This window comes from Taudactylus pleione, unplaced genomic scaffold (genome assembly GCF_031769625.1).
Source record: "Taudactylus pleione unplaced genomic scaffold, aTauple2 ptg000454l, whole genome shotgun sequence".
NCBI classification, from domain to species: domain Eukaryota; kingdom Metazoa; phylum Chordata; class Amphibia; order Anura; family Myobatrachidae; genus Taudactylus; species Taudactylus pleione.
The window spans coordinates 8,058,566-8,085,874 of NW_028284856.1; the positions used below are offsets into that span (position 1 = coordinate 8,058,566).

A 27,309-nucleotide genomic window follows, 5' to 3' on the forward strand; every position below is an offset into this window, starting at 1 on the left:
GATCTTGCTAAATTAATAGATAATATCACCGAGATGGTATAATGACACATTCAGGTATACAGGTAGGGAGTTGCAAGCATACAAGAAAGAACTAGTGCAACACTGACTAGTGTTAAATTATTTAACAGCTGTCACTGGAGGGTATTGCGTAACTTTGGCCACCCAATTTGGAGTAAAGTGTTGCACTTATATTACAAACAATACCAGCGACCTTAAGGAGGTAATAGACTACAAGATGGATGAAATTCTGCAGCTAAAATGGGAGTTTCAAAAGAACCATAATGCTTTAGTGGCTGAAGTAGAGGAGAAGGTAGAGGAATGGGTTTCATGGTTGAACCCAGTGAAATGGTTCTCAGGTGTAGGAGAGTGGGTCCAGGAAATGATCGCAAGTATAGGTAACCTCCTGATCCTCATACTGGTTGTCATCATAGTAATTGGCATATGTGTCAGGGGTGTTCCTACTGTGGTGAAGTGTGGAAAATGTAAAGATAAGGTAAACCGGAAGAATGAAATTATGATGGTGGTCAGTAGTGACAATATGAATACTGAGGTAAATGTAGAACTGCATTACAACCCTGAACTAGGAAATACCATCGTATAATGTGTAATATTTAGACATGCAGAAAATGTATTGTTAAAATGTTATTTTAAAACATCCCAAATAATGTAAGTCCCTATTCCCCCTCAAGACTTCCTTTATAGGATAGGTGCATACCCACATCTTTCCCATGATCTTCCAAGATCCGCGGTGTGCGTATAATGGTAGTTTTATGTCCCCTCCTAGAGACACATTATTGATGGAATAAGAACCACCTTGTGCCATCCCATAATATAACATTAAAACAATATGTCATAATGTAAGCCTAAATTAATTTTTGGAATTAGTGTTTGTGTGTCAGTAAAAAGCAGCATGTATCAGATGTAAATTCATATCACAAAGGTCTAAGACATCTGTCCTACTAATGCTTATGAACGCTACATATAATATTTCACATAGCTGCTACAGTAAATTGCAGACATACTGGTCTTTAAAATGAATCATACTTGTCATCATTTTCAAATTGCCCTCTGGAAGATCCCAGGGGGGATGACCAGGTGTTAGGCACGGGGGTGCAGCTTATCATGTTCCTCATTTCTTAATGCCATATTTTGTGCCATTGAGCAGCTAGGGGCAGTGCCATGATGATGCAATTCACCACGAATCACATGATCAAGCCCACTCCACTGGGGGATATGGTGGGACTACTGTAGCATACCTCAAAACATGACCTTCTCCAGGAGGGACACAATGCTCTGGTCCTGGACTTCCCTGGTAAGAGGTGGGGCTGCAGCACAGTTCAAAATTCAAATAGGGAGCCACACCAACTGTCATTTCAAATGCTGCCAAACATCACTGGCTGGGACTCACTGGCAGTTGGTGTGACTCCCCTATTTGAATTTTGGACTGTGCTGCAGCCCCACCTCTGGAGCCGCCACCAATCATAAATTACCAGGGAAGTCCAGGACCAGAGCATTGTGTCCCTCCTGGAGAGGGTCATGTTGGGAGGTATGCTGTAGGAGATTTGTATTCTCTTCCTGGGGAGCTCCCTAAAATGCCAGATATTCCAGTAGAATATGCATGTATGAAATTAACACTGTTTTTATCAAGTTTACCACTACAAAATCTATTCCAATTCAAGCAGGCACACACATAGGAATGTGGGTTTCCAGATGCCTAGAAACTCTTCCCTCTCTGCCAAAAAAGTGCCAGTAAAGACTTTACATTTTAAAAGAACCACAGACACTGCTCACTTTATTCCAGAAGCACAGTGGTTGCAAAACAGTCCAAAATGGACGAGATGGAGCTGCTGGTCATGCACTCCTGCAGTGCCTCCTCCCATGGGCCTTTGTAGATTGCATGACTCACAGGCTTATGTCACCTGCAGTATGCAGACTCCACTGGAAATTTGCACTTTGTGAAACATGAAGACACAGGGGATCATGAAAGCAGAATAAACAAATGATGACAGGTAAGAGGAGATAAATACCTGTGCACAGGGTGTGTGTTATATTCAGGTATATATGAACATGTTGGAATTAAAGCAAAGAGTTTAACACTACTGCCTCCTGATGAGACACACACATGTAAGGGTTTGAAATAATAAATAGAACAATAATAAAAGAAAACTGTAAGTCATTATGTAATGGAAGTGAGTGTGACCATTAGTTTGCTGGGAGAGGCAGAGAGATGTTGAATACAGAGTGGGTAAGGGAGAGTTGGGAATGCTCTTGGTGGAGATGGGGAAACATATGTCATTGGTGGCTTATGAATGTGGCTATGTCCTAAAATTTGCACCTGATTTGAATGCTGATCGCACTTGCCATACCTCTAATGGAAAATGCGATCAGGTTAGATTTGCAATCCACTTGTGAAATAAATTAGGAGCTAGCCACAGTAAACGAACGCCTTCTTCAAATGGTGTTAGCAGAGCCTTTCCTCTGTTTTAAAGGTGGTAGAGGGATCTTTCCAAATTCCTCCCACATTCTTCTGCTTTGCCCATGAGGGAGGCTGAGGAGAGGGATCTTTGCTGATCCTTCCCCCATTCTCCTCCTCTTCCCTGCAGTGACACAGGTTCTGACAGTGTTAAGCAAACTGTGTGTGTGTGAGCTGCTGCAGAAGTTCATGCAGCAACAATCCACCACACAGGTTGGAACAGTTGTTAGGTAAGACCAACTGCAGGCATATGAAGGCTTTCGCAATTGCAAAAGTCGTATGCGGCAATCTACAAGTGTGGCGAAATGATTCACCGGGACAGAGATTCCTCGCAAGCAGTACCCCGGCACATTGTGAAGCTCCGTCGACACTTCATGTCTACAGTAAATTAATGGGATCCCCAAAATTGTATATGTTTTTTCTGAACCACATGTATGTCTTTGAAGTAATTACAACTACACATACAAGGTGCATTCCCATCGAGGTTCTAATTGTGAAATCTACAGACAGATACATAAATGGCAGTGATCAGAAAACAAGGCCACTATTAATTTGCAACTTAATTTAACATTTTCAGTAATTCATTTCTTATAACAAGCGAAGACTGCCTAAGTTTGAGTGAAGATAAGGGAACTGTTTTTTTGCTGATGGCTTTGATTGACAGGCTTGTTGGCTCAGGTGACTTAGTGATGTCAGTGTGTCAGGAGGTTAGTCTCCAGCCTATTAGGGTTTCTTGTAGGAGTGGTCAGGTTAGGGTATATAGGTTAGGGCTCTCCCTAGGGTCAGCCTCTTGCTGTGATCTTTTCAGGAAAACAGGCTGAGTACCCTATATTGTGCCAAATTACAGTATGCCCCGTCCACGTCGCTCCGCTCCCCCCCCCCCCCCCCCGCCGGCTGGCGGACTTTCTGCAGTGGTATGCGGTCGGGTGGCCACCCCCCCGCCCCATCCTATGGTGTGCACATCCCTTACACCCCCGGCCATCACCACCCCAGCGCTTACCGCGGCACGCCAGTCTGTGCCCCCCCTGGGCGAGGTTCCCGCAGGACTTGGCGGCTTTGCTCTGGTCCCCCCCGTCCGGCGTTCAGCCGCCGTGGGACACGTCGCGGGCGGCTGCGGTGGGTGACTCACCTCATGTGCCCGCCGCTCCTACTGCGCTGGCCGCGCCGGCGGGAGTCCCTTCTCACGCGGGTCACGTGTCACGCACGCCCTCACCACTCCCTCCTTCTGCTGCTCCGGCGGGTCTGCGGCTGTACGCGCCTCCCGTCGGTCACTCTGCTTACCTGGATGCGCCGCTTATTACAGCAGTGCGTCCAACGGCGGGGTCACCTGTGACACAAGGCTCCGGCGGGATCAGTGATGGCTCCGGTGCCCTTGCCTGTGCGGCGGGCCCGGCGGCCATTTCACCTGCGGTGGCCATTTTAAATAATGTGCTGGCCTCACCTCCCAGACACCCTGGGATACTTCAGGGTTCGGGTTTTGGTTATGCAGCTGCTGCCCCCTGGCAGACATTTCCGAATCCCGGTCCCTCTGGCCCTTTCCCCTCCCCTGGGGTTTCTCAAGTCTCATGGTTACATACTGCAATCACTCAACCTCCCTATTTTTCATCGGCCCCGGTTTCTTCAATAGCTGGCCTTCCTGGGGTCAAGCTGCATGGAGCTCTGGTTTTGCCTCTCCGGTGTATCCATCCGTTTCCGTGGCACCCCCCACCCTGGGGTTCCCCCATTTCTCTGCACCTTCCTTCCCCTCTTACCCCCCCTTTTTGCAGCCCTTTCCCCACCAAACTTACTTTTACTCTTTGGTTACTTCTTCCTATTCAGCTGCACACCTCCCTAGCCCGCTCCAGTCACTACACCTTCTTCAGTCACTTTGGCCCCTTCTACCTCGCAGCGCGTTCCCACCCCACCCGGGGCAGATCCGCCCATGCCCCCTCTTTCTCTCCGTCCCCTGACACCTCCAGCCCCGTTGCCTGAGATCTCGTTACCTGTGACTCACCATGTTCATGAAGTTTCAGGTACGGCGGCTGCAGGTGGATCCGCAACAGAAGTTTCTTCAGCCAGTGTGGCTGTTATCGCTGATCGTCCCGAAGTTACCCCGGCTGTTCGGCCGGTGGCTTCTCCTCATGAAGAAGTAGATGGCTCGGTTCCGGGTCCCTCAAAGGATGGTGAGTGTGATTTGTCTAATTCCTCGTGTTCTTTTTCCAGTTCCTCTTCTCATTCCTCTGGCTCTCCTGCGCGCCCGCGAAAAATTGCTAGGATGGTTGCGCGCCGCCTTGCTAGGAAAACAGATAATAGCAGCAAGAGAGCTGAGGCAGCAATGCCCGAGGAGCCTGAACCAGGCTCGGATGCTGTGCACTGCGCGAACACAGCAATCCTGCGCGGATTGCGAAAAAGCGTTCAGGAAAAGATCCGCAGAGGAAAATTTGTGGATTTTTTCTCGCTCACAGAAGAAACTAAGAAAGGTTTAGTGAAAGCATAGAAACCTGGGGGTTTGGGCGAGGAGGCTTTTTGCAATTTTAGTGCCTGGTTGAAGGGTATGCTAGTGTTTGCGGCATGCTACCTCTACGCACGGGCGGACGAGCACGTTAATGTTCTGAAATATATTTTTTTGCTGCATGACATGTTCGTGCGTTTCAGGGGTGTGGCATGGCGTGATTATGATGTGCAATTTCGCAGAAAGCACGAAGGTAGACGCGTCCTGCCATTTGGCGTGAAGGACGTTGAGGTATGGTTGGAGGTGTCCCAAAACCGTCGCCCCCCTTTGGAGGGGTCCCAGCCACGTAAGTCCTCGTCATCTTTTAAGCCAGGTGCAACGGGTTCAGCGAGAGGCAAATGTTTTGCATTTAATTACTTCAGGTGCACCCGAGGCGCCTCGTGTCGCTTTCGTCACTGCCGCCTCTGCAGTGGTGACCTCCCGGCCAAAGATTGTCGACGGGCATCAGGAGTCAACTTATCCGACCCCCCCGAGGTAGCAAGGGCTGCTAGCTAAGGCCAGATCCCCTATTTGCTTAGAGGCTTTTTCCCGTTGGTTAGGATGGTACCCCTTGTGCGAGGAGGCTAAGTTCTTGTTAGAAGGTTTTTCAATAGGTTTTCGTTTGCCAATTTCGGATCCACTAGTTGTTTGCGCCCAGCGTAATTTGCGTTCAGCCATAGATCATGCGGATGTTTTGCACGCCAAAGTTCAGGCCGAGGTTCTGTTGGGGAGGATGGAAGGCCCTTTCCCTGTTCCCCCCTTGCGGAATCTCTCCATTTCTCCGGTAGGTGTAGTTCCCAAGAAGGCTCCAGGCAAGTTCCGATTAATTCAACACTTATCCTACCCTCCGGGCACTTCTGTCAATGATGCCCTGCCTGCGTCAGCCTGCAGAGTGGTATATCAGTCATTTGACGAGGCTCTAGGCCTCGTTCGCCATTTTGGTCAGGGAGCGTTGATGGCGAAGCTCGACATTGAGTCGGCCTATGGTCTGCTGCCGCTGCATCCGGAAGCTATGCGCTATATGGGCTTTTGTCTGCCAACTGGCTATTTTGTTGTCAAATGTTTGCCCATGGGTTGTGCGGTTTCCTGTTCCTATTTTGAGAGTTTCAGCTCCTTTTTGCACTGGTGCATCCAGGCCGGTACTGGTCGGGATGGGGTAGCGCATTATTTGGACGATTTTCTCTTTGTGGGTCCAGGAGGGAGCGACGTCTGTGCAGACCTCCTCTTCTCCGCTCAAACGCTTTTTCGGACTCTAGGAGTTCCAGTAGCATCAGATAAAACAGAAGGTTCCAGTACCCGTTTGTCGTATTTGGGTATTGAGATTGACACATTAGGGGGTGGTTGTCGACTCCCCCAAGACAAGGTGTTAAAATTACTGGATATGGTGGCATGTTGTTTGTCCACTGATAAGGTGAGATTGCGCGCAGTTCAATCGCTGTTAGGTTCCTTCAACTTTGCCTGCCGGGTGATCCCGATGGGCAGGGATTTTTGCAGGAAACTTGAAAGGGCCACGGCAGGGGTACTCCGTCCTTATCACTACATCCGTCTGTAGGCCAAGATTAAAGATGATCTCCGGGTTTGGGCCAGATTCCTGGTTCAGTTTAACGGCGAACGCATTTGGCCTTCGCCCCCCGTGGCCAACAAGGTGCTGCAGCTCTTTACTGACGCTGCCGGGTCATCTGGCTTCAGGGCTTATTTTGATGGGGACTGGTGCGCCGCCCCGTGGCCCCCAGAATGGCGCAGCGAGGGCCTTACCAGCAACTTATTACTTTTGGAATTATTTCCCATAGTGGTTGCTGTCGAGCTTTGGCGGAATCGTTTGAGCAACCGGCACGTAAAATTTTGTGTGACAATTTAGGTGTTGTACACGCCATAAACAATCAGAGAGCGGCTTCCCCCTTTGCATTGTGCCTATTGCGTCATTTGCTGTTGCGTTGCCTGGAGTCGAATATTAGTCTCACGGCGTGTCATGTCCCTGGCACAGCCAATGAGATAGCTGACGCATTGTCTCATTTCCAGTTTGCGTGTTTTCGCTCCCTAGCCCCCTTTCTTCTCCTGAAGGTTTAATTTGCCCCTCGTTTGTATGGCAGATCATCAGGCCGGCTTAGAAGGTTTGGCACGGCATTCACTTGCCCCGTCAACCCTCAGAACATACTCGGCGGCCTGGCAGGATTGGCGGGCTCATTGCGCCCAGCCTGCCATGGAGGGTAAGTCTGACCAGGACTTGATCCTGTCTTTTGTCTGGTTTAAACACCAACAGGACAGGTCCAAAGCTTCCGTGGTTGCGGCGCTCGCGGGGATATCGTTCTTTTGCAAACTTAAAGGTCATTACGACCCCACTAAATCATTTATGTTAACGAGAGCCCTTAAAGGTTGGGCCAAGGAGTGCCCCGTTCGCGCCGACTCACGCAGGCCGGTGGACCAACAGCTGCTGCAGTCTTTGCTGTCGGTTTTAGAAAAGGTAACTACGGATTCATTTGAAGTGGCGCTTTTCAGTTTGGCTTTTGCGGTCGCATTTTACGGTGCATTCCGAGTTGGTGAGTTAGTGGCGGCTAGTAAAAAGTCGGCTTCCTCCGGCCTGTTGTTATCGGATGTTGTGTTTAGGGATTGTACTGTGTTATGTAAATTAAAATTCTCCAAGACAGATCAGACAGGGAGAGGTAGATGGGTTACTCTGCATCGTCAGGACGGCAATCTGGTGTGCCCCGTTAAGTTGGCATCCTCCTACATGGGTGTGCGCCCATCTGGAGGATCGCAGTGGCTGGTGCACATCGATGGCACACCCCTTACTAAGTTCCAATTTGCTGCTATTTTTAGGCGCACCTTAGGCGAGTTAGGCTTAGACGTCTTAGCGTTTGGGACTCATTCTTTTCGCATAGGTGCAGCTACTTGCGCAGCTTTAGCAGGGGCTTCGCCTGCAGGTATTCAACAAGTAGGTAGATGGAAATCTGCGGCTTACAAGTCTTATGTGCGCTGCGATAAATTATAGTGCGCTCCTTGCTAACCCGAAAATGTTGTTTACCCGCCAATTGATGAACGGCTAGCGTTCAACAATTGGGGGTGTGAAGGGATTTTTTTGTTTTCCCCCCCGAGAGCCATGATTTGACCACTTTGGTTCACGGGTCGGGTTTTTTAGTTTTTCTTCTTCACTCGGGTTCTTTGTTTCCCCCTTTTATGCATCCCTGTTAGCTAGTCGCTATGTTTTCTTTCATAAGTTGTGTCGTGGTGGTGGTTTTCTACAGTTTCTCATTGTTAGGCTTCTTTTTCCTTTTCAGCACCTGCAAGGGAAGATGGACAGGTCTGGTTTGTGGGTCATTCCTATGTTTTTTGGGCAGAGAAGCATGGTCTGGCTAAACGTGCTAGTTTGTTGCTTGGTGGACGGAGCGTGCGATGGATTGGAGTGAGGGGTTTGCGTGTGGAGGCTTTTCTTGATTTGTTGATCTCATCTGTGGCTTCTTGGGGAGCACCGGAGTGGTTGGTGTTGCACGTTGGTGGTAATGATGTGGGTCATCTGAAAGGTGTGGAATGGATTGTGCGGTTGCGTGGTTTATTGGAGGAGGTGCGAATGCGTTGGCAAGGAGTTCGGATTGTTTGGTCAGAAATGGTTCCTCGTTTAACTTGGAGGGGCGCTCTCAATTACTCGGCTGTGAATAGAACGGGGAAGAAGGTGAATGTGGCGGTGGATCGGTATGTGCTTTCCTTGGGAGGTGTTATTGTGCGTCACAGCTTTTTGACTGGCGACATGGATCGTTATTTTCGCCCGGATGGTGTGCATTTAAATGCCCTTGGCCTTGGGCTGTTCATCAAGGATCTGTTTTCCTTTCTAGATTAGTTTTTCTTTGGTGGCGGGCCAGTCTTCCTTTGTTGCCTGGTTTGGCGGGAGTTCGCTGCAGCTCAGTGGCTTCATGTGGCGTAAGGAAACGTTGTGGGGGCGCTTGACCTCAAGGTGTGTGGCGAATTTGTCCTTTTCTGTACGAGGGGACCCGAATGCTTTTTGTACGGAGGCGTTTAGATTGGCTCAGGAGGGAAGCGAGACCCCCACATCGTAAGTGCGTCTATAGGAGGGTCATTTTAGTCGTCCCTCGAGTCATTCATATGTAAAAGCTAGAACTGAGCTTGCAGCATCTCTTGCCACCTCGGTTAGGTTAATTAATTAATTAATTATCAAATAAAAAGCTGTGACCTTTTAGCCAAGCTGCTTTGTGTTTGTGTCGTTATTTATTATTAAGTTAAGTTTAGTTAAGAAGGTTGTATAAGGTTGGAAGCGATAAACCAGTGTATCTCTTATAACAAGCGAAGACTGCCTAAGTTTGAGTGAAGATAAGGGAACTGTTTTTTTGCTGATGGCTTTGATTGACAGGCTTGTAGGCTCAGGTGACTTAGTGATGTCAGTGTGTCAGGAGGTTAGTCTCCAGCCTATTAGGGTTTCTTGTAGGAGTGGTCAGGTTAGGGTATATAGGTTAGGGCTCTCCCTAGGGTCAGCCTCTTGCTGTGATCTTTTCAGGAAACCCACCATCCCACCCTCATATGTTTGTTGTTATGTTCTCAATTTTAATTTTAGTATAAGAATTTTTCTTCCCTCATTAGGGCAGGCACAGCAGGCGGGAGTTCGCTGCAGCTCAGTGGCTTCATGTGGCGCAAGGAAACGTTGTGGGGGCGCTTGACCTCAAGGTTCGTGGCGAATTTGTCCTTCTCTGTACGAGGAGACCCGAACGCTTTTTGTACGGAGGTGTTTGGATTGGCTCAGGAGGGAAGAGAGACCCCCACATCGTAACTGCGTCTACAGGAGGGTCGTTTTAGTCGTCCCTCGAGTCATTCGTATTTAAAAGCTAGAACTGAGCTTGCAGCGTCTCTTGCCACCTCGGTTAGGTTAATTGATTAATTAATTATCAAATAAAAAGCTGTGACCTTTTAGCCAAGCTGCTTTGTGTCTGTGTCATTATTTATTATTAAGTTAAGTTTAGTTAAGAAGGTTGTATAAGGTTGGAAGCGATAAACCAATGTATCTCTTATAACTTTTCGAAGAAATTAGACAGTAGGAGTCCGATTTTGGAAAAACTGTTTAGTTTCTGGTGAGTTTAAAGTTTCCATACAGTATGTCATAAAATGCAACTAGACACAATAGGGTACCTAAACTAATGGGCACGATTCAATTGTTGCTCCGTTCAGACATGCATAGCCGCGGTTAGACAAATTTCTTCCTGCAGCCTCCTGAGGTGGTGAGCAGAAAGGTGCGATAAGTCGGCTGTCTGAGCACCCAAAGCAAGGCTTTAGATAGAGTTAGCTGCTATACGCGGCTAAACCCTGTGTTTTTGGGCACGCACACGAGGCATGGGCACCCAAACGGAGCAACAATTGGGCGCACATTCCGTTTGGGCGGCCATAAAACAATTGAATCGCCCCCCAAAGTTACCAGAATCATTTTCAAAAGGATGCAAGTCTCTATCCCAAGTTTTAAAAGATTATACATACAATTCATCAGATGTAATACCCTGTAACTTGCCGGAAATGCACCAGAAAAAAACGTGAAAGAAAAGTGCCTCTGAATGGCGAGATTGGTCTGATTGTATGTCTTCTGAGCTATCTGTCTGCTCAGAACAAAATAGAGAGTCAACTTAAACATTTGTATTACTTTGTCACTAATTAATACTCAGTTAAGGGTCCCCAAACATATTGATCAGCCACAATTAAAGATTTTCTTATTGGGGGCAATAATATTTATAAATAACATGATGCGAGCAATAATATTTTTAGGTTAACTGAGGCCATACTAGTCAAGTAATGATAGAAGTACATCTATGTTGGTACTTTCAGTGCCCCAAGTTTGTAATATAATTGGTGCTTCTAGCATTAATATGGCTCTAGTTAATATAAAAATATTATTGCTCATCAATATTTTTATTATTTTTGGGGACCCTAAATTGAGTCTTAATTAGTGACAAAGAAATATATGTTTAATGTGTCTTTTTATTATGTTCTGCTCATACAGAGGGCTCTAAATGCATGCAATATGAGCAATCACACTGGCCACAGCCATTTTCTGACAAGTTTCAGCAAATTTCTGTGTTTTCTTACTTGCCACAAATAGCTGAAACTCACTTGATTATCATACTAAAGGGTATATTTACGAAGCATCAGATTGTAATACCTGTACCCAGTTATTCTGATCGTATTAATGTTCATATATTTAAAGGGGGTTCCGGATGAAAGAACCAGTGTCTAGATAGGCAGTCAATAGGTCGACAGGTACAAAAGGTTGTTTGAGAAATAGTCGACAATGTAATATGTTGACAGGGACTAATGGTTGACACAAAAATTGTTGACATGTTTTTTTCACAATTTTTAAGATTAGGAGTTAGGGTGAGGGTTAGGGTTAGGCTGCTGGAGGGGACGGTTAGAGTTAGGTACTTGGAGGAGGGTTAGGGTTAAGGTAGGGTTAGGTTAACAACAGAGGGTTAGGTACCAGGTGGAGGGTTAGAGTTAGGCACTAGGGGGAGGGTTAGGGTGAGGATTAGACATAAATTACAGAAAAAAGTGTTGACCATTTTTGTATCATCCACTTGTCCCTGTCGACCTTTTATACTATCAACCATTTGTCAGTTGTCCTTTTGTACTTGTCAACCTTTGGACCCTGTCAACCATTTGGTGTTGACCTATTGAGTGTCTTTCTAAACACTGTCACTGTTGATTTCTATACCACACCCATTTAAAAGTGCAATGCTTTTACCAGCAAGGCACAGCTATTTTAAGTGTTGCCCTTTGAAATATCGGTCACAGACACAATCAAAAGCGCCGGGTTTTACAACCTGAGGCTTCGTACATAAACCCCTGAGGCTCAAAATCGTTGACTTTGAGAGAAAAATCACGTAATTTGCTGCAACTTAAAAGCTGATGAAAATTTGCAACTTATTATATTCTGCCCATCTTACGTATACAGCTATATTTTTGTGTATAATTGTTGTTGTTTTTTTGTTTTTTTGCAATGTCAGTGGAATTGGGAGCTTCTAGTCTACTTTTTTCAGATGCATTTTTGTATTCTGTTTGGGTCTAAGCCTAAAAAAGGTCTGTGTAGTATGTAAATGTAGTGAGATATAACCAGTGAATATCAACTCTTTAAAGACTACAACTTGCTATGCAACTGGAAAACATATAAAATAGTTTCAAAATTTCTTAAATGTATAGAAATGTAATTCAATGAAATAGCCTATGCGAACCTTGGTTATAAAAATGTTCTTACCTGAGGATGTCAAATGCTGCCTATCTAACAAGGACGGGCCATACTCTCCTCACTCCTGCTTGAATAAATGAGTAAAGACGTGGTATGTACATGCAGGCTGTTGGGATCTTACTATAAGAGACTAAACACCGGAACCTGTTTTTGCAAAGCTGTAACCAGGGGTGTGTGGGGTGTGTGAGCTGTGCCACCACCAAGGGCGCAGAGCACTTGTGGCAGTACCGTTGCTGCATCACGGCAACTGCCTTTGGGTTGTAGTGATGCTCTGAGCAGCGAACCTATTCCTGATGCTGAAAACCTCATGCCTCAGCGTAACATCATGAAATCACATGTCTTTGGTGGACGAGACCAGTACAGGGTGGAAAATTGCCCTGCTTCATTGTTGCGTTTAAGTAACATTTTGGGGAACAGTGTGAGGATATTGTTTTTATAGATTGTGAAAATATAGCTTTGTTACACAACAAAAAAAGTTCTACTTGTTTGATAAATACCAGACTGAGTTATTATTGCTACATCACACCCAAATGATTTTCTTGAACATGCCTTGCAACTTGTTTTGTATCCATAAATAGCAGCAGTATAATATGCAAAATATGTGCCTTAGCAACAGCTTTGCATTGGAAATGTTCTATCGTGCTATTTAACCTTAGGTTTCAATTGAAGAAGAAAATTGCTACCACAAAAAGAGATCCAAATTAGTTATTGCATTACTAAGTTCTGTGCTTTGTTTATAAATGATGTTAAAATATGTTTTTATAGTAATAATGAATATAATATTTTAAATATTCTACTGTAGCCTGAATTCTAGTGTTGTTATTGCTGTTTTAGTAGTTACTGGGTTCTTTGCACTGACCAATAAGATATTACTGAATTTGGCAAGTGTCTCACTGTTTCATTCCACACTTGCAAAAACTCTGAAGCTCTGGTTCCCCAGGTAGGTGAGACTAGGATGCACACCTTGTAAGTCTGAGGAACAACGTTAAGTAGCTATAAGTTATGAAGACATGGAATACCAAAGGTGGTGCGACTGGTGACTTCACCAAGGGCAGACACATATGAATTGCACAGGTTCTGAGGCTGACAGAATTCAATGGTGCATTTCCCCTGGTTTTAATCAGCCACAAAACTGGTATAATTGAAATGGGTCACTAATTAAAGGGATACGAGTATTATAGCAAACCAATGTCATGATGTTGCATGGCTGACAGCGAAGAGGAACCAACTGGAGCCAGGAGGAGAAAATGAAAGGGGAGAGGAGCTCATAAGCTGCTCAAGCATCAAAGGAAGGTGGAAAGGGGGTGGCAGGTGTGCAAAAACATCCAGGTACACCACTGCTTTGGAGGTTTGGTTAATGATACTGTTCATTGGTATTGGTGGGTAACATTTGTAAGACTTACCTAGTGATGTACTTTGAGTCTTTAATCAATGCTTTAGGGGATTCCAAGTGCGAATGTTTTGCCATTTTTAAAATTACTCCAAATCAGCTACAAACCTACAAAACAAAAATGTGTCAACTCATATTTGCTAATATCTTGGCTTTTTTAAATTTGTAAGAAATGAGTGAAATGCAGTAAATGCTATGGAATGTGAATAATACTATAAATATGTGTAAAATAAATAATATTTGTGACTAGGAAATGGGATAACAACCAACTATTGATCTGTGGTGCCCCTATTCTCAGTCTATGTACAGATGTGTCCTCATACATCAATACTTTTTGCGTAATGCTGCGTGAGGCATGTCGTGACTTAGACGATCCGCCACAGCTGGCATTTCCCCGACTTTCATACTTTTTTTCTAAATTTTGCGTCTTCTTCACATTGAAGCTGCATACAAAGTTGTTTACAGTGTACAGTACTAGGCATACTAGAAGAGTACTTTGTCACAAAGGATTTGGAATAAAGTCACAGATTAAGCACAACAGTACGTGGTGTGCAGCATGAAGTAGCTCATTTGTATCAGTCCTTAGTCTTTTGCCTTTGTACAGAGGTTAGCTTCTCTGTCTCACACAGCAGCTGCATGCACTAGAGCCAGTGCCCAGCATATCTGTGCATTGTAATTTTGTCCTATTAGCGATGCATATTTTGTGAAAAAGACTATGGTGAGACATATGGTACGGCTTAGTCACAGAGTAAGTGGCACATCAAACAGGGCTGTATTTGATGCTATATGAACACATCTTTATGTGATGAGACAAAATATATATATATATATATATTTCGAGAATTTTTTTTTCCTAGGACCATATACCAAGGGATGTCAAACCAGTCCACAAGCCTCACAAACAGTGACCTACATTATGTAATACAGCAGGAAAAGTGGTTTTCTTTGCTGTATTATCACCAGATTGTCTGTACATTGATTACTAGGCAACAGCATATTTAATGCTCTTTGTACCATTTAGCATTTCTATTTCGTATTTCTGTCCTCAAGAAAAGCTCTGCGTTCTCTAAAGGTCATCAGAAGTTTAATTGTTCAGTAAAGATATCGTAAGTTAGACTAAAGCTGCGTACACACTGACAGATACATTGGCCAATCAATTGATCGGCCAACGTATCTGCTGCCCGTCGGGCAATGTGTACCCGCGATATGTTGGTGAACGTCGACGTTCACCAACATATCACATTGGCTGTGCTGCAGAGCCGATGGACAGATATGTCTGCAGACATATCTGTCCATCGGCAGGTGTGTACGACCGCCCGTACACACACAGCGGCAGCCGCGAGGAAGGGGCGGGACACGCCCCCTGGTGGCTGGGGGGGTACACACCTAGCAGATATATCTGCAGATCTAGTGATTACAGATATATTTGTAAATGATGGTCATTCATATATACTGTACGACCATCATCTTCCAGGTAGCGGTGGATCCCGCGGGGTGGGGACGGGTTCGGTCTGCAGACTGCCCATACACACTTGCTGAAGGACAGATATGTCTGCAGATATATCTGTCCATCGGCTGTGCAGCAGAACCAATGCAAAATGTCTGTGAACAACATCATTCAGACATATCGCTGGTACACACTGGCCGTCAGGCAGCAGATAAATTGGCCGATCAATTGAGTATTCAGCTTTAGACATGACCAGACAAACTTTGAACTGGAAAGTACATGCCTTAGTAAATCACATGGCATTCTCAAAGTATTGTTAAGGAGACCAGAGTTCAACAATTGAAGCAATGATGAGAGGAAAATGAGAAGAAAATGGCATACAGAGTAACACCTGCATTTGTCTACAACAAGCATGTACCATCTGTACAGGTCACCAGAATGGGCTATGCTTTTCACCAGAATGAGCTTTGAATTGTGCATCTATATTTGCCAATAAAATAAACAAAGACTTTGGTGCAGATGGCCAGCTTCACATATATTGCACTATAATATATGTATATACGTTATACATACATCCATACTGTACATACATACATACATAAATAAACTACATGGCCACAAGTATGTGGACACCCGAACATAATACCCTTGTTTGATTACAAAGCCATGTGCATTAATATGGAGTCGGTTCCTACTGTTCTGCCTCCACTCTTCTGGGAAGGCTTTCTAGTATATTGTAACATTGCGCATGGTGTTCTGAGGCTTATGTACACCTGATCTACCACAGAAACCCAGTCAATATAGCTGCTGATGAACTGTACTCAGTGTAAGTGTTGTAACCAAAGACAGATGAGTTTGCCCCATATATAAAATGGCAAGTTTTCAGTTTACCACCTGATTTTGCTAAACTCTCATGAAACAATGGAGCATATTTACTTCACTTTGACAATAAAGTATCTAAGAGAAGGGAAATGCTCAGGAGAGTTAATAGACCATACAATATGATCTGTGTGACCTGGATGATATTTTCTTTATACTGTACCTTTACAATAATATACTGAGATAAGACCATTTGATAAAACATATTATGACACTTCAACATCCTGGAGCTGAACAGGCTAATGGGTCTGTATTAACGTTTCATCTGTACTGACTGGTTTGGATTTCCCTTAATTGCTAAGTATCACTCATAGGGTGGAATATCCCTGAAAACATGAGCTAACTTCGCTCTGTAGCAACTTACTTCCCAAAATGTATAAATGTAACAAAAGAAGCCACCCACTTCATTGTAAGTACCACCTGTGAATCGGGATAGCCAGAGGTATTCAGCAGGATCACCATTTTAATACAAAAATATTCACTTTAAATTAAAGACACATCTACAGTTTCACAAAGCAGAATATCTATTAGTTGTTTACTTGTCTAATTTAGTTGTTAGCCCTAGTATTTGGGAATGGCCTGTAACAGTTAATAGGAAATTACCATTAGTCATAAACACTTGTTGCTGAATTTCCTGTAAGTCAGTACATACAAAAACTACCAATCTACCTTGATGAGCAGAGCTTTCTAATATGTGAGTTTGAGTTTGGACATAGGTAGCAATGACCAAGACATTAGAGACACATAACCCACATAACATTAACAATTACCTGCCTAATAGCATAACTGTTAGAAGTGGGGAGTGCTACTGCGCAGCCGGCAATATGGCTCCTCCAGGGACGATGCTTAATTCCCTTTCCAAGATGGCCACCAATACTATTATTGTGCATGTCTGGCGCTGTCTTGCTTACTGTGTATGAATGAGATAGTGGGAGATGGACATCTCCCTTAGCTCGAGAGACCTGCGAGCTTTCACCCACATTGACTGATGTTCCATCACCTGCACCACTACCGCATACCTGAGAGAGTCACCGGTTGGTGATCTGCCAAAACTCTGCTCCGCTTCATGCTCCTCCTCTACCAGTGTAACAGTGAGTACGGCTGTACTAAGGCTTGCATAATAAAACACACTGCCTGGTCAAGCTACACTTGACTGATTCTTAGGTCATCGTGCAATCTGCTAAATATACCATAATGAGGAAAGACCTTTCTCTGGTGAAAACAGGTATTTTTTGCTGTAGATAGATATACTTAACATCTATTGTGCATTACCATAGCTTGTGCATTACCAAGAAACACTTACAGGGCCAAACGTAATAGCCCGTGGTTTGCTGGAGATGCAATGATTCCAGTGAGATAGTCCTTCAATTTGAAGAGGAAATCAATTTAAAGGTAAAAAAAACAACCTGCTGTTGGACTCACGTGAAGATGGACACATTTACAGCCTGAACACAAGTATTATGGAGCATACACACGGTCAGATTTTTCTTCAGATCTGAACGATAACGATTTAAAAAATCGTTCAATTGTTCATATCTGAAGGAAAATCTGACATATCTGTCAGATCTGTCAGATGAACGATCTGAATGATGCGCGTTCCCGATGGTCAGATAACGATATCTTACATCTGATGTGTTTGCAGTCAGACTTGGATGATCCCATTCATTTTAATGCAGTCAAAAATCGTTCAATCGTTCAAATCGTTCAAATCTTTGGTAAAATCGGTAAAATCGTTCAATCGTTCATCTGACAGATCTGACAAATCTGACCCATAAGACTCATGTAGTTATGTGTATGTGTTCGGTTGTACACATCTCAAGATGCGTCCATCAGTAGCATAAACTCCAGTTTTATATAAGAAAAAGTCCCACGATAGAGTACAGAAAGAGTAGAGATGTGGCTTGACAGGATTAGTAGTAAATGCGTAAGTCACATTACCCTATTTGTAAAGCAATATAATAAAATAAAAGAGTTGCACAGCCTGGGATGTAGTTTAAATCCCTGCTGTCTAGATGCTGGCACTCAGAATGCTGGCGCCAGAATCCCAACACCAGTCAGAATACCGGCATCAACCGACAGCATCCGATGGTAAATAGTGGGGTTAGGGCAGTGGCGTGCGGTGAGGTAAATGGCTGGGGAGGCACTGGCTAGTATCAGAGCCAGATTTACAGATACATATAATAACCCAAGGATTCATATCTGCATTATACAAATGCGCATCAGTATATAGTGCTGGAAATTTGGTGTGTTTTGATCAGGGATGTGCGGAAAAGGGTAGACAGGGGAGGCAGTGCCTCACCTGCCATACACTTTTTACTCCAGAGTTTTGACTATAAAAATTATTAGATATTAGTAGATATTTATAATATTTTCTTAAAATGTTTCTTATAATTTTTTAGTTAAAACTTTGGAGTATACCTAAGTATGACAGGAAAGGCTCTGTTAACCGGTCTCACCTGACCTCACACCACTGGGTTAGGGGGAGGGTTAACGGTTAGGGCTAGGCACTAGAGGGAGGGTTAGGCACTATGGGGGAGGTTAGGTTTAGGCTGCACGGGGGAGGGTTAGGTATAGGCCGTGGGGAGGGAGTGTTAGGTTAAGGATATGGGCAGGATTAGGATACTTGCCAACAGGTGTCGGTATCCTAACCCTGTCAGGATGTCGGCGTCGGGATTCTGACCATCACATCAGGATTCTGAGAGCTGGCATTTCGTACCAAACCTGCACAGCCTCTCTTCCCTGCCCAACACATGCTGCTGTGTGTTGGGCTGGGGAGGGTCTAAGGAGACTGCTGCTGAGCAGCAGCAGTCTCAGCTCTCTCCTTCCCCTGATGTGCCGCAAACCGGCGCTCTGCTGCGCTGCTAGAGCCAACACAGTGTGGGCAGGAGGGAAGTACTGTAATTCTGCAATTACGTCATACTAGCTCCAATACTCATTGTTCAAAAGCTGCAATCCATTGAAATTCACAGCAGGAGAGAGTCCACAATTATGCAATTCAAGGCAAATCAGGTGACCAAACCCACAGGATGCCCACTTCCCGTGAAGAGGATTGATGACTTGATTTGTATGTGGGAGACTTACCCGCTCTTTCCGGAGTCTGGGAGAGCAACCCAAAAGTTTATGACTCTCCCGGACAAGCATGCAACAGGCACAAGTATTATGATCCTCTGATATGGAATTAAGGGCCTCATTTATCAACGAGTGATATTTTTGTTATCACGTGTTACTAATCTTAAATGGTGCTCCAACCAATCAGCTCCTGACTGTCATATGTTTGAAAAATGACAGTTAGAAGTTGATTGGATGGAGCTCCATTTAACAATAGTAACGAGTGATAACCAGAATATCACTTGTTGATAAATGAGACCCTTTATTCCGAGAGCTTCAGAAACACCTGTGGCGTACCCACAAGCCATGCTTAAATGATACCTATGGGTGTTACTTCTTGCTATTACAAACCTGTAGTGAGGGTGTCTTTAGTGGTCAATGCTAGCTACACATTTTCAGTGCTTGATTATAAAGAATGTGATCTTAATGAAAGCATCTAAATTCTGCAATATTAAGTTACAGTTAGACCACAAAATCAAAAGAAACACCATTAGGTGTAATTATTAGTCTTTTTATTTAGGGAAATTATCTCACCTATGCTTCTATATGCAAAGAGTGATAACATCACTACTCATGCAAACAGAATTTATATTACCCATTGCATGCATGGACATATGCCCGCTATGTTGGTGCCTAAAGGGCCTATATACATTTAAAAGTGTTAAGCCACAAACCAGCAAAAATTTTCATTTTTCACAGGCTTATAACAAAATTAGAACGTTTGCTATTTATTAATGCTATAGCTACTCACTACTGGGCTCCCCATAATACTCTATGCTTTGCTTTACAGAGCTTGTCTCCGGTAACTAAGAGAATCTGACCGCCATCTAACATCATGAGGAAACCATGGCCAGAGAGGATGTTATGATCACTCTCTGTTAGGCTGTCCAGACGTTCTTTCCCTGCATCTTCTCACTGATGTTTCTATTCGCATGTGTGGTCTGATGGTAACGCATTGGAATGGCTGTGACCAAACCCAGAAGTGTAGGGATAGTGAAAGCTATCACTATACTGTAACTCTTCACTGGGGTATAGTGATAAATTGTCTCAAAGAATCATCTCTTATTATTAAAAAATGCAGAGATAAGATATGGTGTAAAATGGTGATTTATGATAACTGTGGGCCTGATTCAAATATGGGCGTAATGCTGATATTTAGGCAGATTGAGTGAGTGTTAGCCATTGCGCATGCATGTAAGTCTCACTGCGCAAAGGCAATGATTGAATAGCGAATACGCTCACACGGAAGATTCAGTGAGTGAGTGACAGGTAGCCAGCGTTTGGGGGGAGGTAATAGGGAGATGTTCAGCAAAACACACAGGCGCGTCAGACCTTTTAAACACTGTTTTCTGGGCACCCATAAAGTATTCCTCTGCATGTCTGAAGACCTGCTATGTCTGCGACAGCTTAGAGTTGCTCAGCATGCCGATGGCCGCCTCATCTGCGTTCAATGGGGGGAATTCAATTCAGTGCGATGTAGAATAGCTGCGGGAGGGAGCTCCCGGAGGTATTCAATTCAACATGCTGTTTGGGCGGGCAAAGGATCTCTTCTTGCACCCCCCCTGGGGATGCAAGGAGAAATCCGACAAAAGTGCTGGGCACGCAGCTGTTTGCCGGCTTAGCGCGTCGCTAACATCCGCACGTCCGGCACTTTAGTTGGAGAATGCCAGTTACCGCGCCTTAACACCCAGGTTAAGTCGCGAAGAAACCGGCATTCTCTGACTTACCTGCTTCCCGACAAGGCACACAGCGCATTGAATTGAATAGCTGCGGGCTCCCTCCCGCGGCTATTCATCATCGCGCTGAATTGAATTCCCCCCAATGTTTTCGATTTTGTGTATGAGCAGAGTATGTGAGATGCTTTCAGAGGGCTTCTCAAACCCCTGGACAACGAGTGACTCAATAGCATATTTTTGCAATTGCGAATCTGTAAGAGATCACAGCTGCGATGGCATTTGCGTCCACATCTGAATCAGCCCTATGCCCCTAAATGTAGAATTCTATGCCTTAGGTGGGCAAAAGTTATTTTATTGAGAAACTCAGTGTCTGCCACTGCTTTTGCTTATCATACTGACCATATATAATTTGATTTGGTCCTGGACCACCAACTCGTGGCACCCCTGCATGTACCTTGCAGTTACTAATAGTAACAATAATCTAAGGTAGTAGTTTGGGAACTACTACATTAGATTATTGTAACTATATGTAACTAGCTGTCCTGCCCCGGGGGGGGGGGGGGGGGGATTATATTTCTGAGCTCCGCCACCGCAATATGTTCTGTGCAGAGTAAGTTAGGGGAAAGGTGGGCCCAGACAATGAAAGCAGCATGCACGCAGTGAACATTAGCGGCATTGTGGTATTTTTTGTCCTCCAATAGAAATATTAAAGATACCGTGTTGGTGATTTAATAAAGCTTGAAGAGAGATAAAACTGGAGGTAAATAGCACCAACCAATCAGCTCCTAACTGTCATTTTGCAAACACAGGGCCTGATTCAGAGACAGACGCTCTGAAAAAGCGCTCGCTCTGAATCAGGGCATTGGTTGGTTTTTTTGTGTGGCCTCCTGGCCGCTCGCATAGCTGTGGGCAACCACCCACAACTATTGCGAGTGGCCAGGATGATGGTCGCGATCAACATCGACAGCTGCCCCTTTTGTAGTTAGCCACGGAGTGAGAGAATTTCTCTCTTGCTCCGGGGCTTGCGCACACACAGTGCGGCCGCTGCGCGTGTGCAGAGCACACCATCGACCTGCTCGCGAGCGCTCAAGCGCTTGCGAGCGGGTCTGAAACAGGCCCACAGCCTGTAAAGTGACATTTAGGAGCTGATTGGTTGGTGCTATTTACCTCCAATTATATCTTTCCTCAAGCTTTATTAAATCTCTCCCTGTATTCCATAAAATGGTATAACCCTGACAGAACATTCTGAGGGTATTAGAAATTCCAAAGGAATCCCTTTACCACATGAAAGCACATGGCTGCAAGCCACTTATTTTTATACATTTGATAAAGCTGCTAGGTGACTTTTAATATCTGTAATCAACAATATGGGGAATATTATTCCTTATTATACAAAGCTTGCTTCATAAATTCTGAAATGACAACATTGGGTTTTATGATTTATATTCTGTAACAGTAATTTATAAGAACTCAAGCCTACAGAATGGATTCTGGAGCCAGGATTCAGACTGCTATCGAGATTCCGGCGCCGGTATTTTGAATGCCGACATCCCGACCCCTGGTATGCCGACCACATTTCATATATTCACATCACTTGTCATCTTTATTTACAATGTCCCAGTGTTGTCTGCTAAAAATACATCTACATGTTTTCAAACATATATTACAGGACCACAATCATATATGGCACAGCAGCAATATTGTTCTAGGCATCATCTATGGGAAAGTGGCCTGCCCAGTCAGTATGTCAGCACATCACGCATGGTTTCATAACAACAGGGAACGCATAGACTTTCATCTCTATTCTGTAAACGTTAGCTTAGGTAAACATTTGTTCAAAAGGGCTGAGTGCTTTGATAAGTACATAAAGAGAAGCTCAGTAATCTTCAATCCTGTTTTTGTATATCACACATTTGACCTCAGTCAGTGCTGTATTGGACGTATACATTTACACATTTACTCAGGACGTTCACCTTTCTGAATACAAAATGCCCTATATACTATACTGAAAGGAGAGTTAATACTATGAGCGTATCTCAGGAGATAATTTCAGTAACCTGGTGAAAGTTACTGCCCCTGCAGTGACACCCCACTCAGACTGTGCTTACCTTGTTCTTTTAAGAAGCTGACAACACATCTCACTTCTTGCTTTGCAGTGTTCCCAAGACAACATGACAGTGTTCAAATGACCTGAAGGCTCATCTGTAAGGTTTATAAAAAACAATGGAAGGTTAATCATTCTCCAGCCGCACAGGTATAGGAAATGTAAGCCACTCCTTTCTGCCTCAGTGCATTTTGGGAGTGTTTACCTGACTTGACAGCAGTAGCAGAAGAAACACACCCGTGTGCACATTCATCCATACCTGTATGAGGGGAGGGGTCTCTGTCTGGCTGAGATATGACACTGCAGGGCATGTACTCTTGTCTGGAATAGAGCACTTTTTTTTTTAAAGACAGTTTTAAAGTCCATCATGATTTACAAGAAGTCAGTCATGTTTAATAATAACAAAGTAAAGTATCATTTCTTCCTGGATAGTGTTATAATTATGACACATTTTACTTAACAGGACAGATTGAGTAACACGGACATGTATCTGGTACTTTATTAATATGTAGATCATAAAACTGAAATTGCAAATATATTACTGTATATTACTCATCACGCACCAATTATAACACACTTTCCAGTAACTTTAGATAATGAAAGAGAAACATTGAATTAAATCATTTCATTCACATAATGATTAATACAACACAATAAATTATATACGCATAGTTTGTTGCCTGGTATTTGGAATATATGTGTTGCTCGTGTTAGTATTTGCTGAACATTCAGTCGAGATGAATAAAATTGTATATCTGGTCCACGAATTTATATCCTTGTTTATTTATTTGGCAGCAATTTTTTTTTCAAATTGCAATACATCCCACCCCTATCCGCATACATAGGGGCATATTCAATTAGCCGTGATAAGCCGTTTTCCGGTGATGTCATTTCGCCAGGCAAAAATGTATCCCCGTATTAAATTCCAAAGATTTTTCACCGGTGCGGAAAGTCAATGCATTGGCATAGGCTAAAAAGATTCGCCTATGAATAACAGTCGAAAAAAAGTGCAGTTTTGTGGTTTAGGGGTGCAAAATGGCAGGGACCCCCCTGCAGCCTTGGGACAGTCCCCCAAAGGTAAACTGTGTCAAAAAATGTTTAAAACTACTTAAGAACACCCCAAAAAAGTACTTTCATTTTGGGGGTGAAAAAGTACAAAGTTGGGGGACAAACTTAAAAACTAGCGAAATAGACTCCAAGGGGGTCCCCAAGTATGCCTCAGGTGTTTTTTAGATTACAGGTGGTTGCGGTAGGTGGATTTTTCTACGTTTTTTAAAACTTCACTTTAGCAACTTTAAAATATGCTAGTCCCCATTTTCATGTACCCCAAAATTTGCTGGGACTACTAATTTATACAATAAAAACGTCTACATGCTATTCTTCACCACTTGTGCAAAGACGCTAATTAGCAGCTATTGAGAACATTTAAGTACCCCAAATACCTTCAGCATGCCTATTCGGGGGTATCTATAGTAATCCCCAGTGTTAGTGCATCTTTTGGGGGGTGTCAGGCTGATTTCTCCAAATCTGACAGCACTTTTCGCATGCTTGAGTTTTGCTGGGTCCCGTTTTCGCGTCCTTTGGAAATTAATAGGGAGTAAAGCGGCTGTGCGCACGAGAAGTCTTTTCTCCAAAAACACGAGATGTAGGTGGAAAGTCCGGCAAGCGAAACTTAGCCGACTTTTTGCGGCTAATTGAATATGTCCCTTAGAGTTGTTTTTTTTGTAACACTGGTATGCATGAATAGTTACCTGCCTGGACAATTCTTGCAATACAGAGCTATGACTTCCAGGTTTATGACGCTAGGACTGGAAGGAGATCCTTCAAATCCCTCTCCGGGGACTTCTTGAATAAGAAGCCCATAGGTTTCTGTAGGCAGTGCCATCTATATATTAAAGTTATGATTTACCGAGCTTGCTGCATATGGGCATATCGCAACCCCATAGAGTTCTAAGGGGCTTGCTATGCCGAACGTACGCAGCAGATATCTCCAAATATTGCTGTAAATATCCAAAAATGGCAGTTTGATAAAAAAATTTGTCTCAAGTTGCAATTTGAACTGTGTATGAGTGAATTTTCGCAATCTGCATCTTTTTTCAGCCTCAGACTGTCTGTAACTTAAGAATGGTTTGTCTGACATTGGACAAATTCAAGACAGCAGCAGAAAGGCAATCGTGGCTCACTGTGTCATCGCCCCACCTGGTCACCTTATGTTGGCTAATATTAACCAGCATAAGGAAGGGGTAGTGAGTCAGTCCAATGGTGGAGGAGGAGTGAGGAAGAGCCAGGAAGAGCTCCTGAAGATAGAATACGCATAGGAAGTCCTGGATGGGGCGGCAGCCATGCAAAAGGGCTTAAAGGCCGCCGCCCCCCCAGATGAAGATGCTGGCTAAACTATTATTACAATAGGTGTCTTACCTTTATTTTAATATTTTCTTTACAGGAGGACTACAGGTGTTAGCAGGCCCTATTTTTGGACATGCTGGCACCTGTGGTTCTTCAAGTGCCGGCATGCCGGGGCAGGCCTGCTGGGACCTATAAACAGTCTGTAAAGAACAATATTAAGGTACAATGAACCCTGCACCCACCGCCACCATTGGTGCAAGGCATAGCCCTGGGTTGTTGTATAAGAGAGGGTACCCAATTTTGTTTTTGGAGTCCCCTCTTTCTGACAAATTCCAGCCCTGGGCTGACCATTTTGGGGCTGGTTAATGTTATGACAGGGAGACCACATGCTGTGTGTCTCCCTTCTATTGCATTATCCCCCTAGCTAATTCAGCCTGGTGCTGGTTATTGGAAAATAGGGGGAACCCCATGCAGTCACCCCCCCAATTTTCAATACCAGATCAGGCTCAGAGGTCCAGGGCTGGTTACTGATTGTGGGAAACCATACACATTTTTTTCTTCTTTAAAATTAATCTTTTCATTAGCCTGCACAGACTGTGCAGTGTAGCTCTGTCCCTTATTATGTAAATGTGTGTGTGACTGACAACCACTTTCAGCAGACTGTTTAAGGAGATGCATAATTGGAGGTCTGCTGCAAAGTTGGGCAAGTGTGTACGCATAGATTGCAGGGGTTAAAGTGGGCCGGAACAGGGCGGAACTGCATTCCGTCACTTCTGTATGGAGACAGAATCAGTTCCACCTCCTCCGGTCCACCTCAGCCTGGCGCCACAGGGAGGGTCCATTTGCCGGGCACCCATTTAAATTTTATTACCAGCGGGTGCCCGACTCCTTCCCCACGGCGCTAGCGGCAGGAAGGAGGCTGGAGTTCACTCCTGAGCTCCGGCTTCCGCAGTGTGCACTATGGGAGAGACGTCATGACGTCTCTCCCATAGTTCCGAGGAGCAGCCTGTCGGACGGTGCGGATGCAGGAGCTGGGCATAAGGTAAGTATAAGTTGTTTTTTTTTAAGTAAGCGGCACTACTACAGGAGGCATTAATATTGGGGTCATTACTATTGGGGGAACAACTACAGGAGGCATTACTACTCGGGATATTACTATTGGAGGCACTACTACATGGAGCATTACTATTGGGGGAACTACTACAGGGGGCATTACTATTGCGGGCACTACTACAGGGGGCATTACTACTGGGGGAATTACTATTGAGGTCACTACTACAGGGAGCATTACTATTGTAGGCATTACTACAGGGGGCACTACTATTGGGGGCATTACTATTGGGGGCATTACTATTGGGGGCACTACTACAGGGAACATTACTATTGGGGGCATTACTACTGGGGGCACTGCTACATGAAGCAATACTACTGGGGGCATTACTACAGAAGCATTACTACTGGGAGCACTACTACAGGGAGCATTACTATTGGGGGAATTACTACTGGGGCACTGCTACATGGAGCATTACTACTGGGGAAATTACTACAGGAGCATTACTACTGGGGGCACTACTACAGGGGGAATTACTAATGGGGGCACTACTACAGGGGGAATTACTACTGGGGGCACTACTACTAAAGACACTACTGGGGGCATTGTATAAGGGGCACCACTACTGGAGGCACTGCTTAAGGAGCACTACCACTACTGAGGGTACTGCAGATGGGAAACAACAAATGGAGGCATTGCATAAGCGGCACCACTACAGTGGGCATTGCATAAGGGGCACTACTGCTGTGGGCATTGTATAAGGGGCATTACTACTGTCTGCATTATGCATATTAGGGGCACTACTACTGTGGGCATTGTGTATAAGGAGCACTACTGTGTGTGTCATAACATATATAAGGGACACTACTAAGTGGTGTAATGTGAATCAGGCACTATGTGCGGTGTAATGTGGATAAGATTGTGCTTCTGTGTGGCGTATTGAATTGGGAATACTATTATGTGACCATGCCCCTTTCTTTTGGGAGCACTCCCTTTCCCCTGCTGTCCCTTTATTTAAAAAGCGCCAAGGGGGGAGGGGGGGGGGGAGTTCCACCACTTTTATAGGACCGCTTTAAGCACTGATAGAATCTTCAAGCAGATCTGTAGATCTTTTAATGCTTTGCTTCATAATGACAC

At 44.4% G+C, this 27,309-nt stretch overlaps 1 protein-coding gene across 3 annotated transcripts in view; it reads right to left on the reverse strand.

Annotated features, from left to right (window-relative positions):
* RASSF6 (Ras association domain family member 6) overlaps nucleotides 1-23,053 on the reverse strand; it is a 77,692-nt gene extending 54,639 nt beyond the window's left edge. Inside the window, exons 1-3 of one of the 3 annotated variants that reach the window (XM_088448248.1) lie at nucleotides 23,035-23,053; nucleotides 22,780-22,873; nucleotides 13,575-13,669 (exon numbers count right to left, since the gene is read on the reverse strand). In XM_088448248.1, coding sequence (XP_088304374.1) covers nucleotides 13,575-13,639 — 65 coding nt within the window. In that variant the 5' untranslated portion in view covers nucleotides 13,640-13,669; nucleotides 22,780-22,873; nucleotides 23,035-23,053. The other 2 variants (XM_088448247.1, XM_088448246.1) reach the window with 2 other exon arrangements.
* Nucleotides 23,054-27,309: the final 4,256 nt, after the last annotated feature.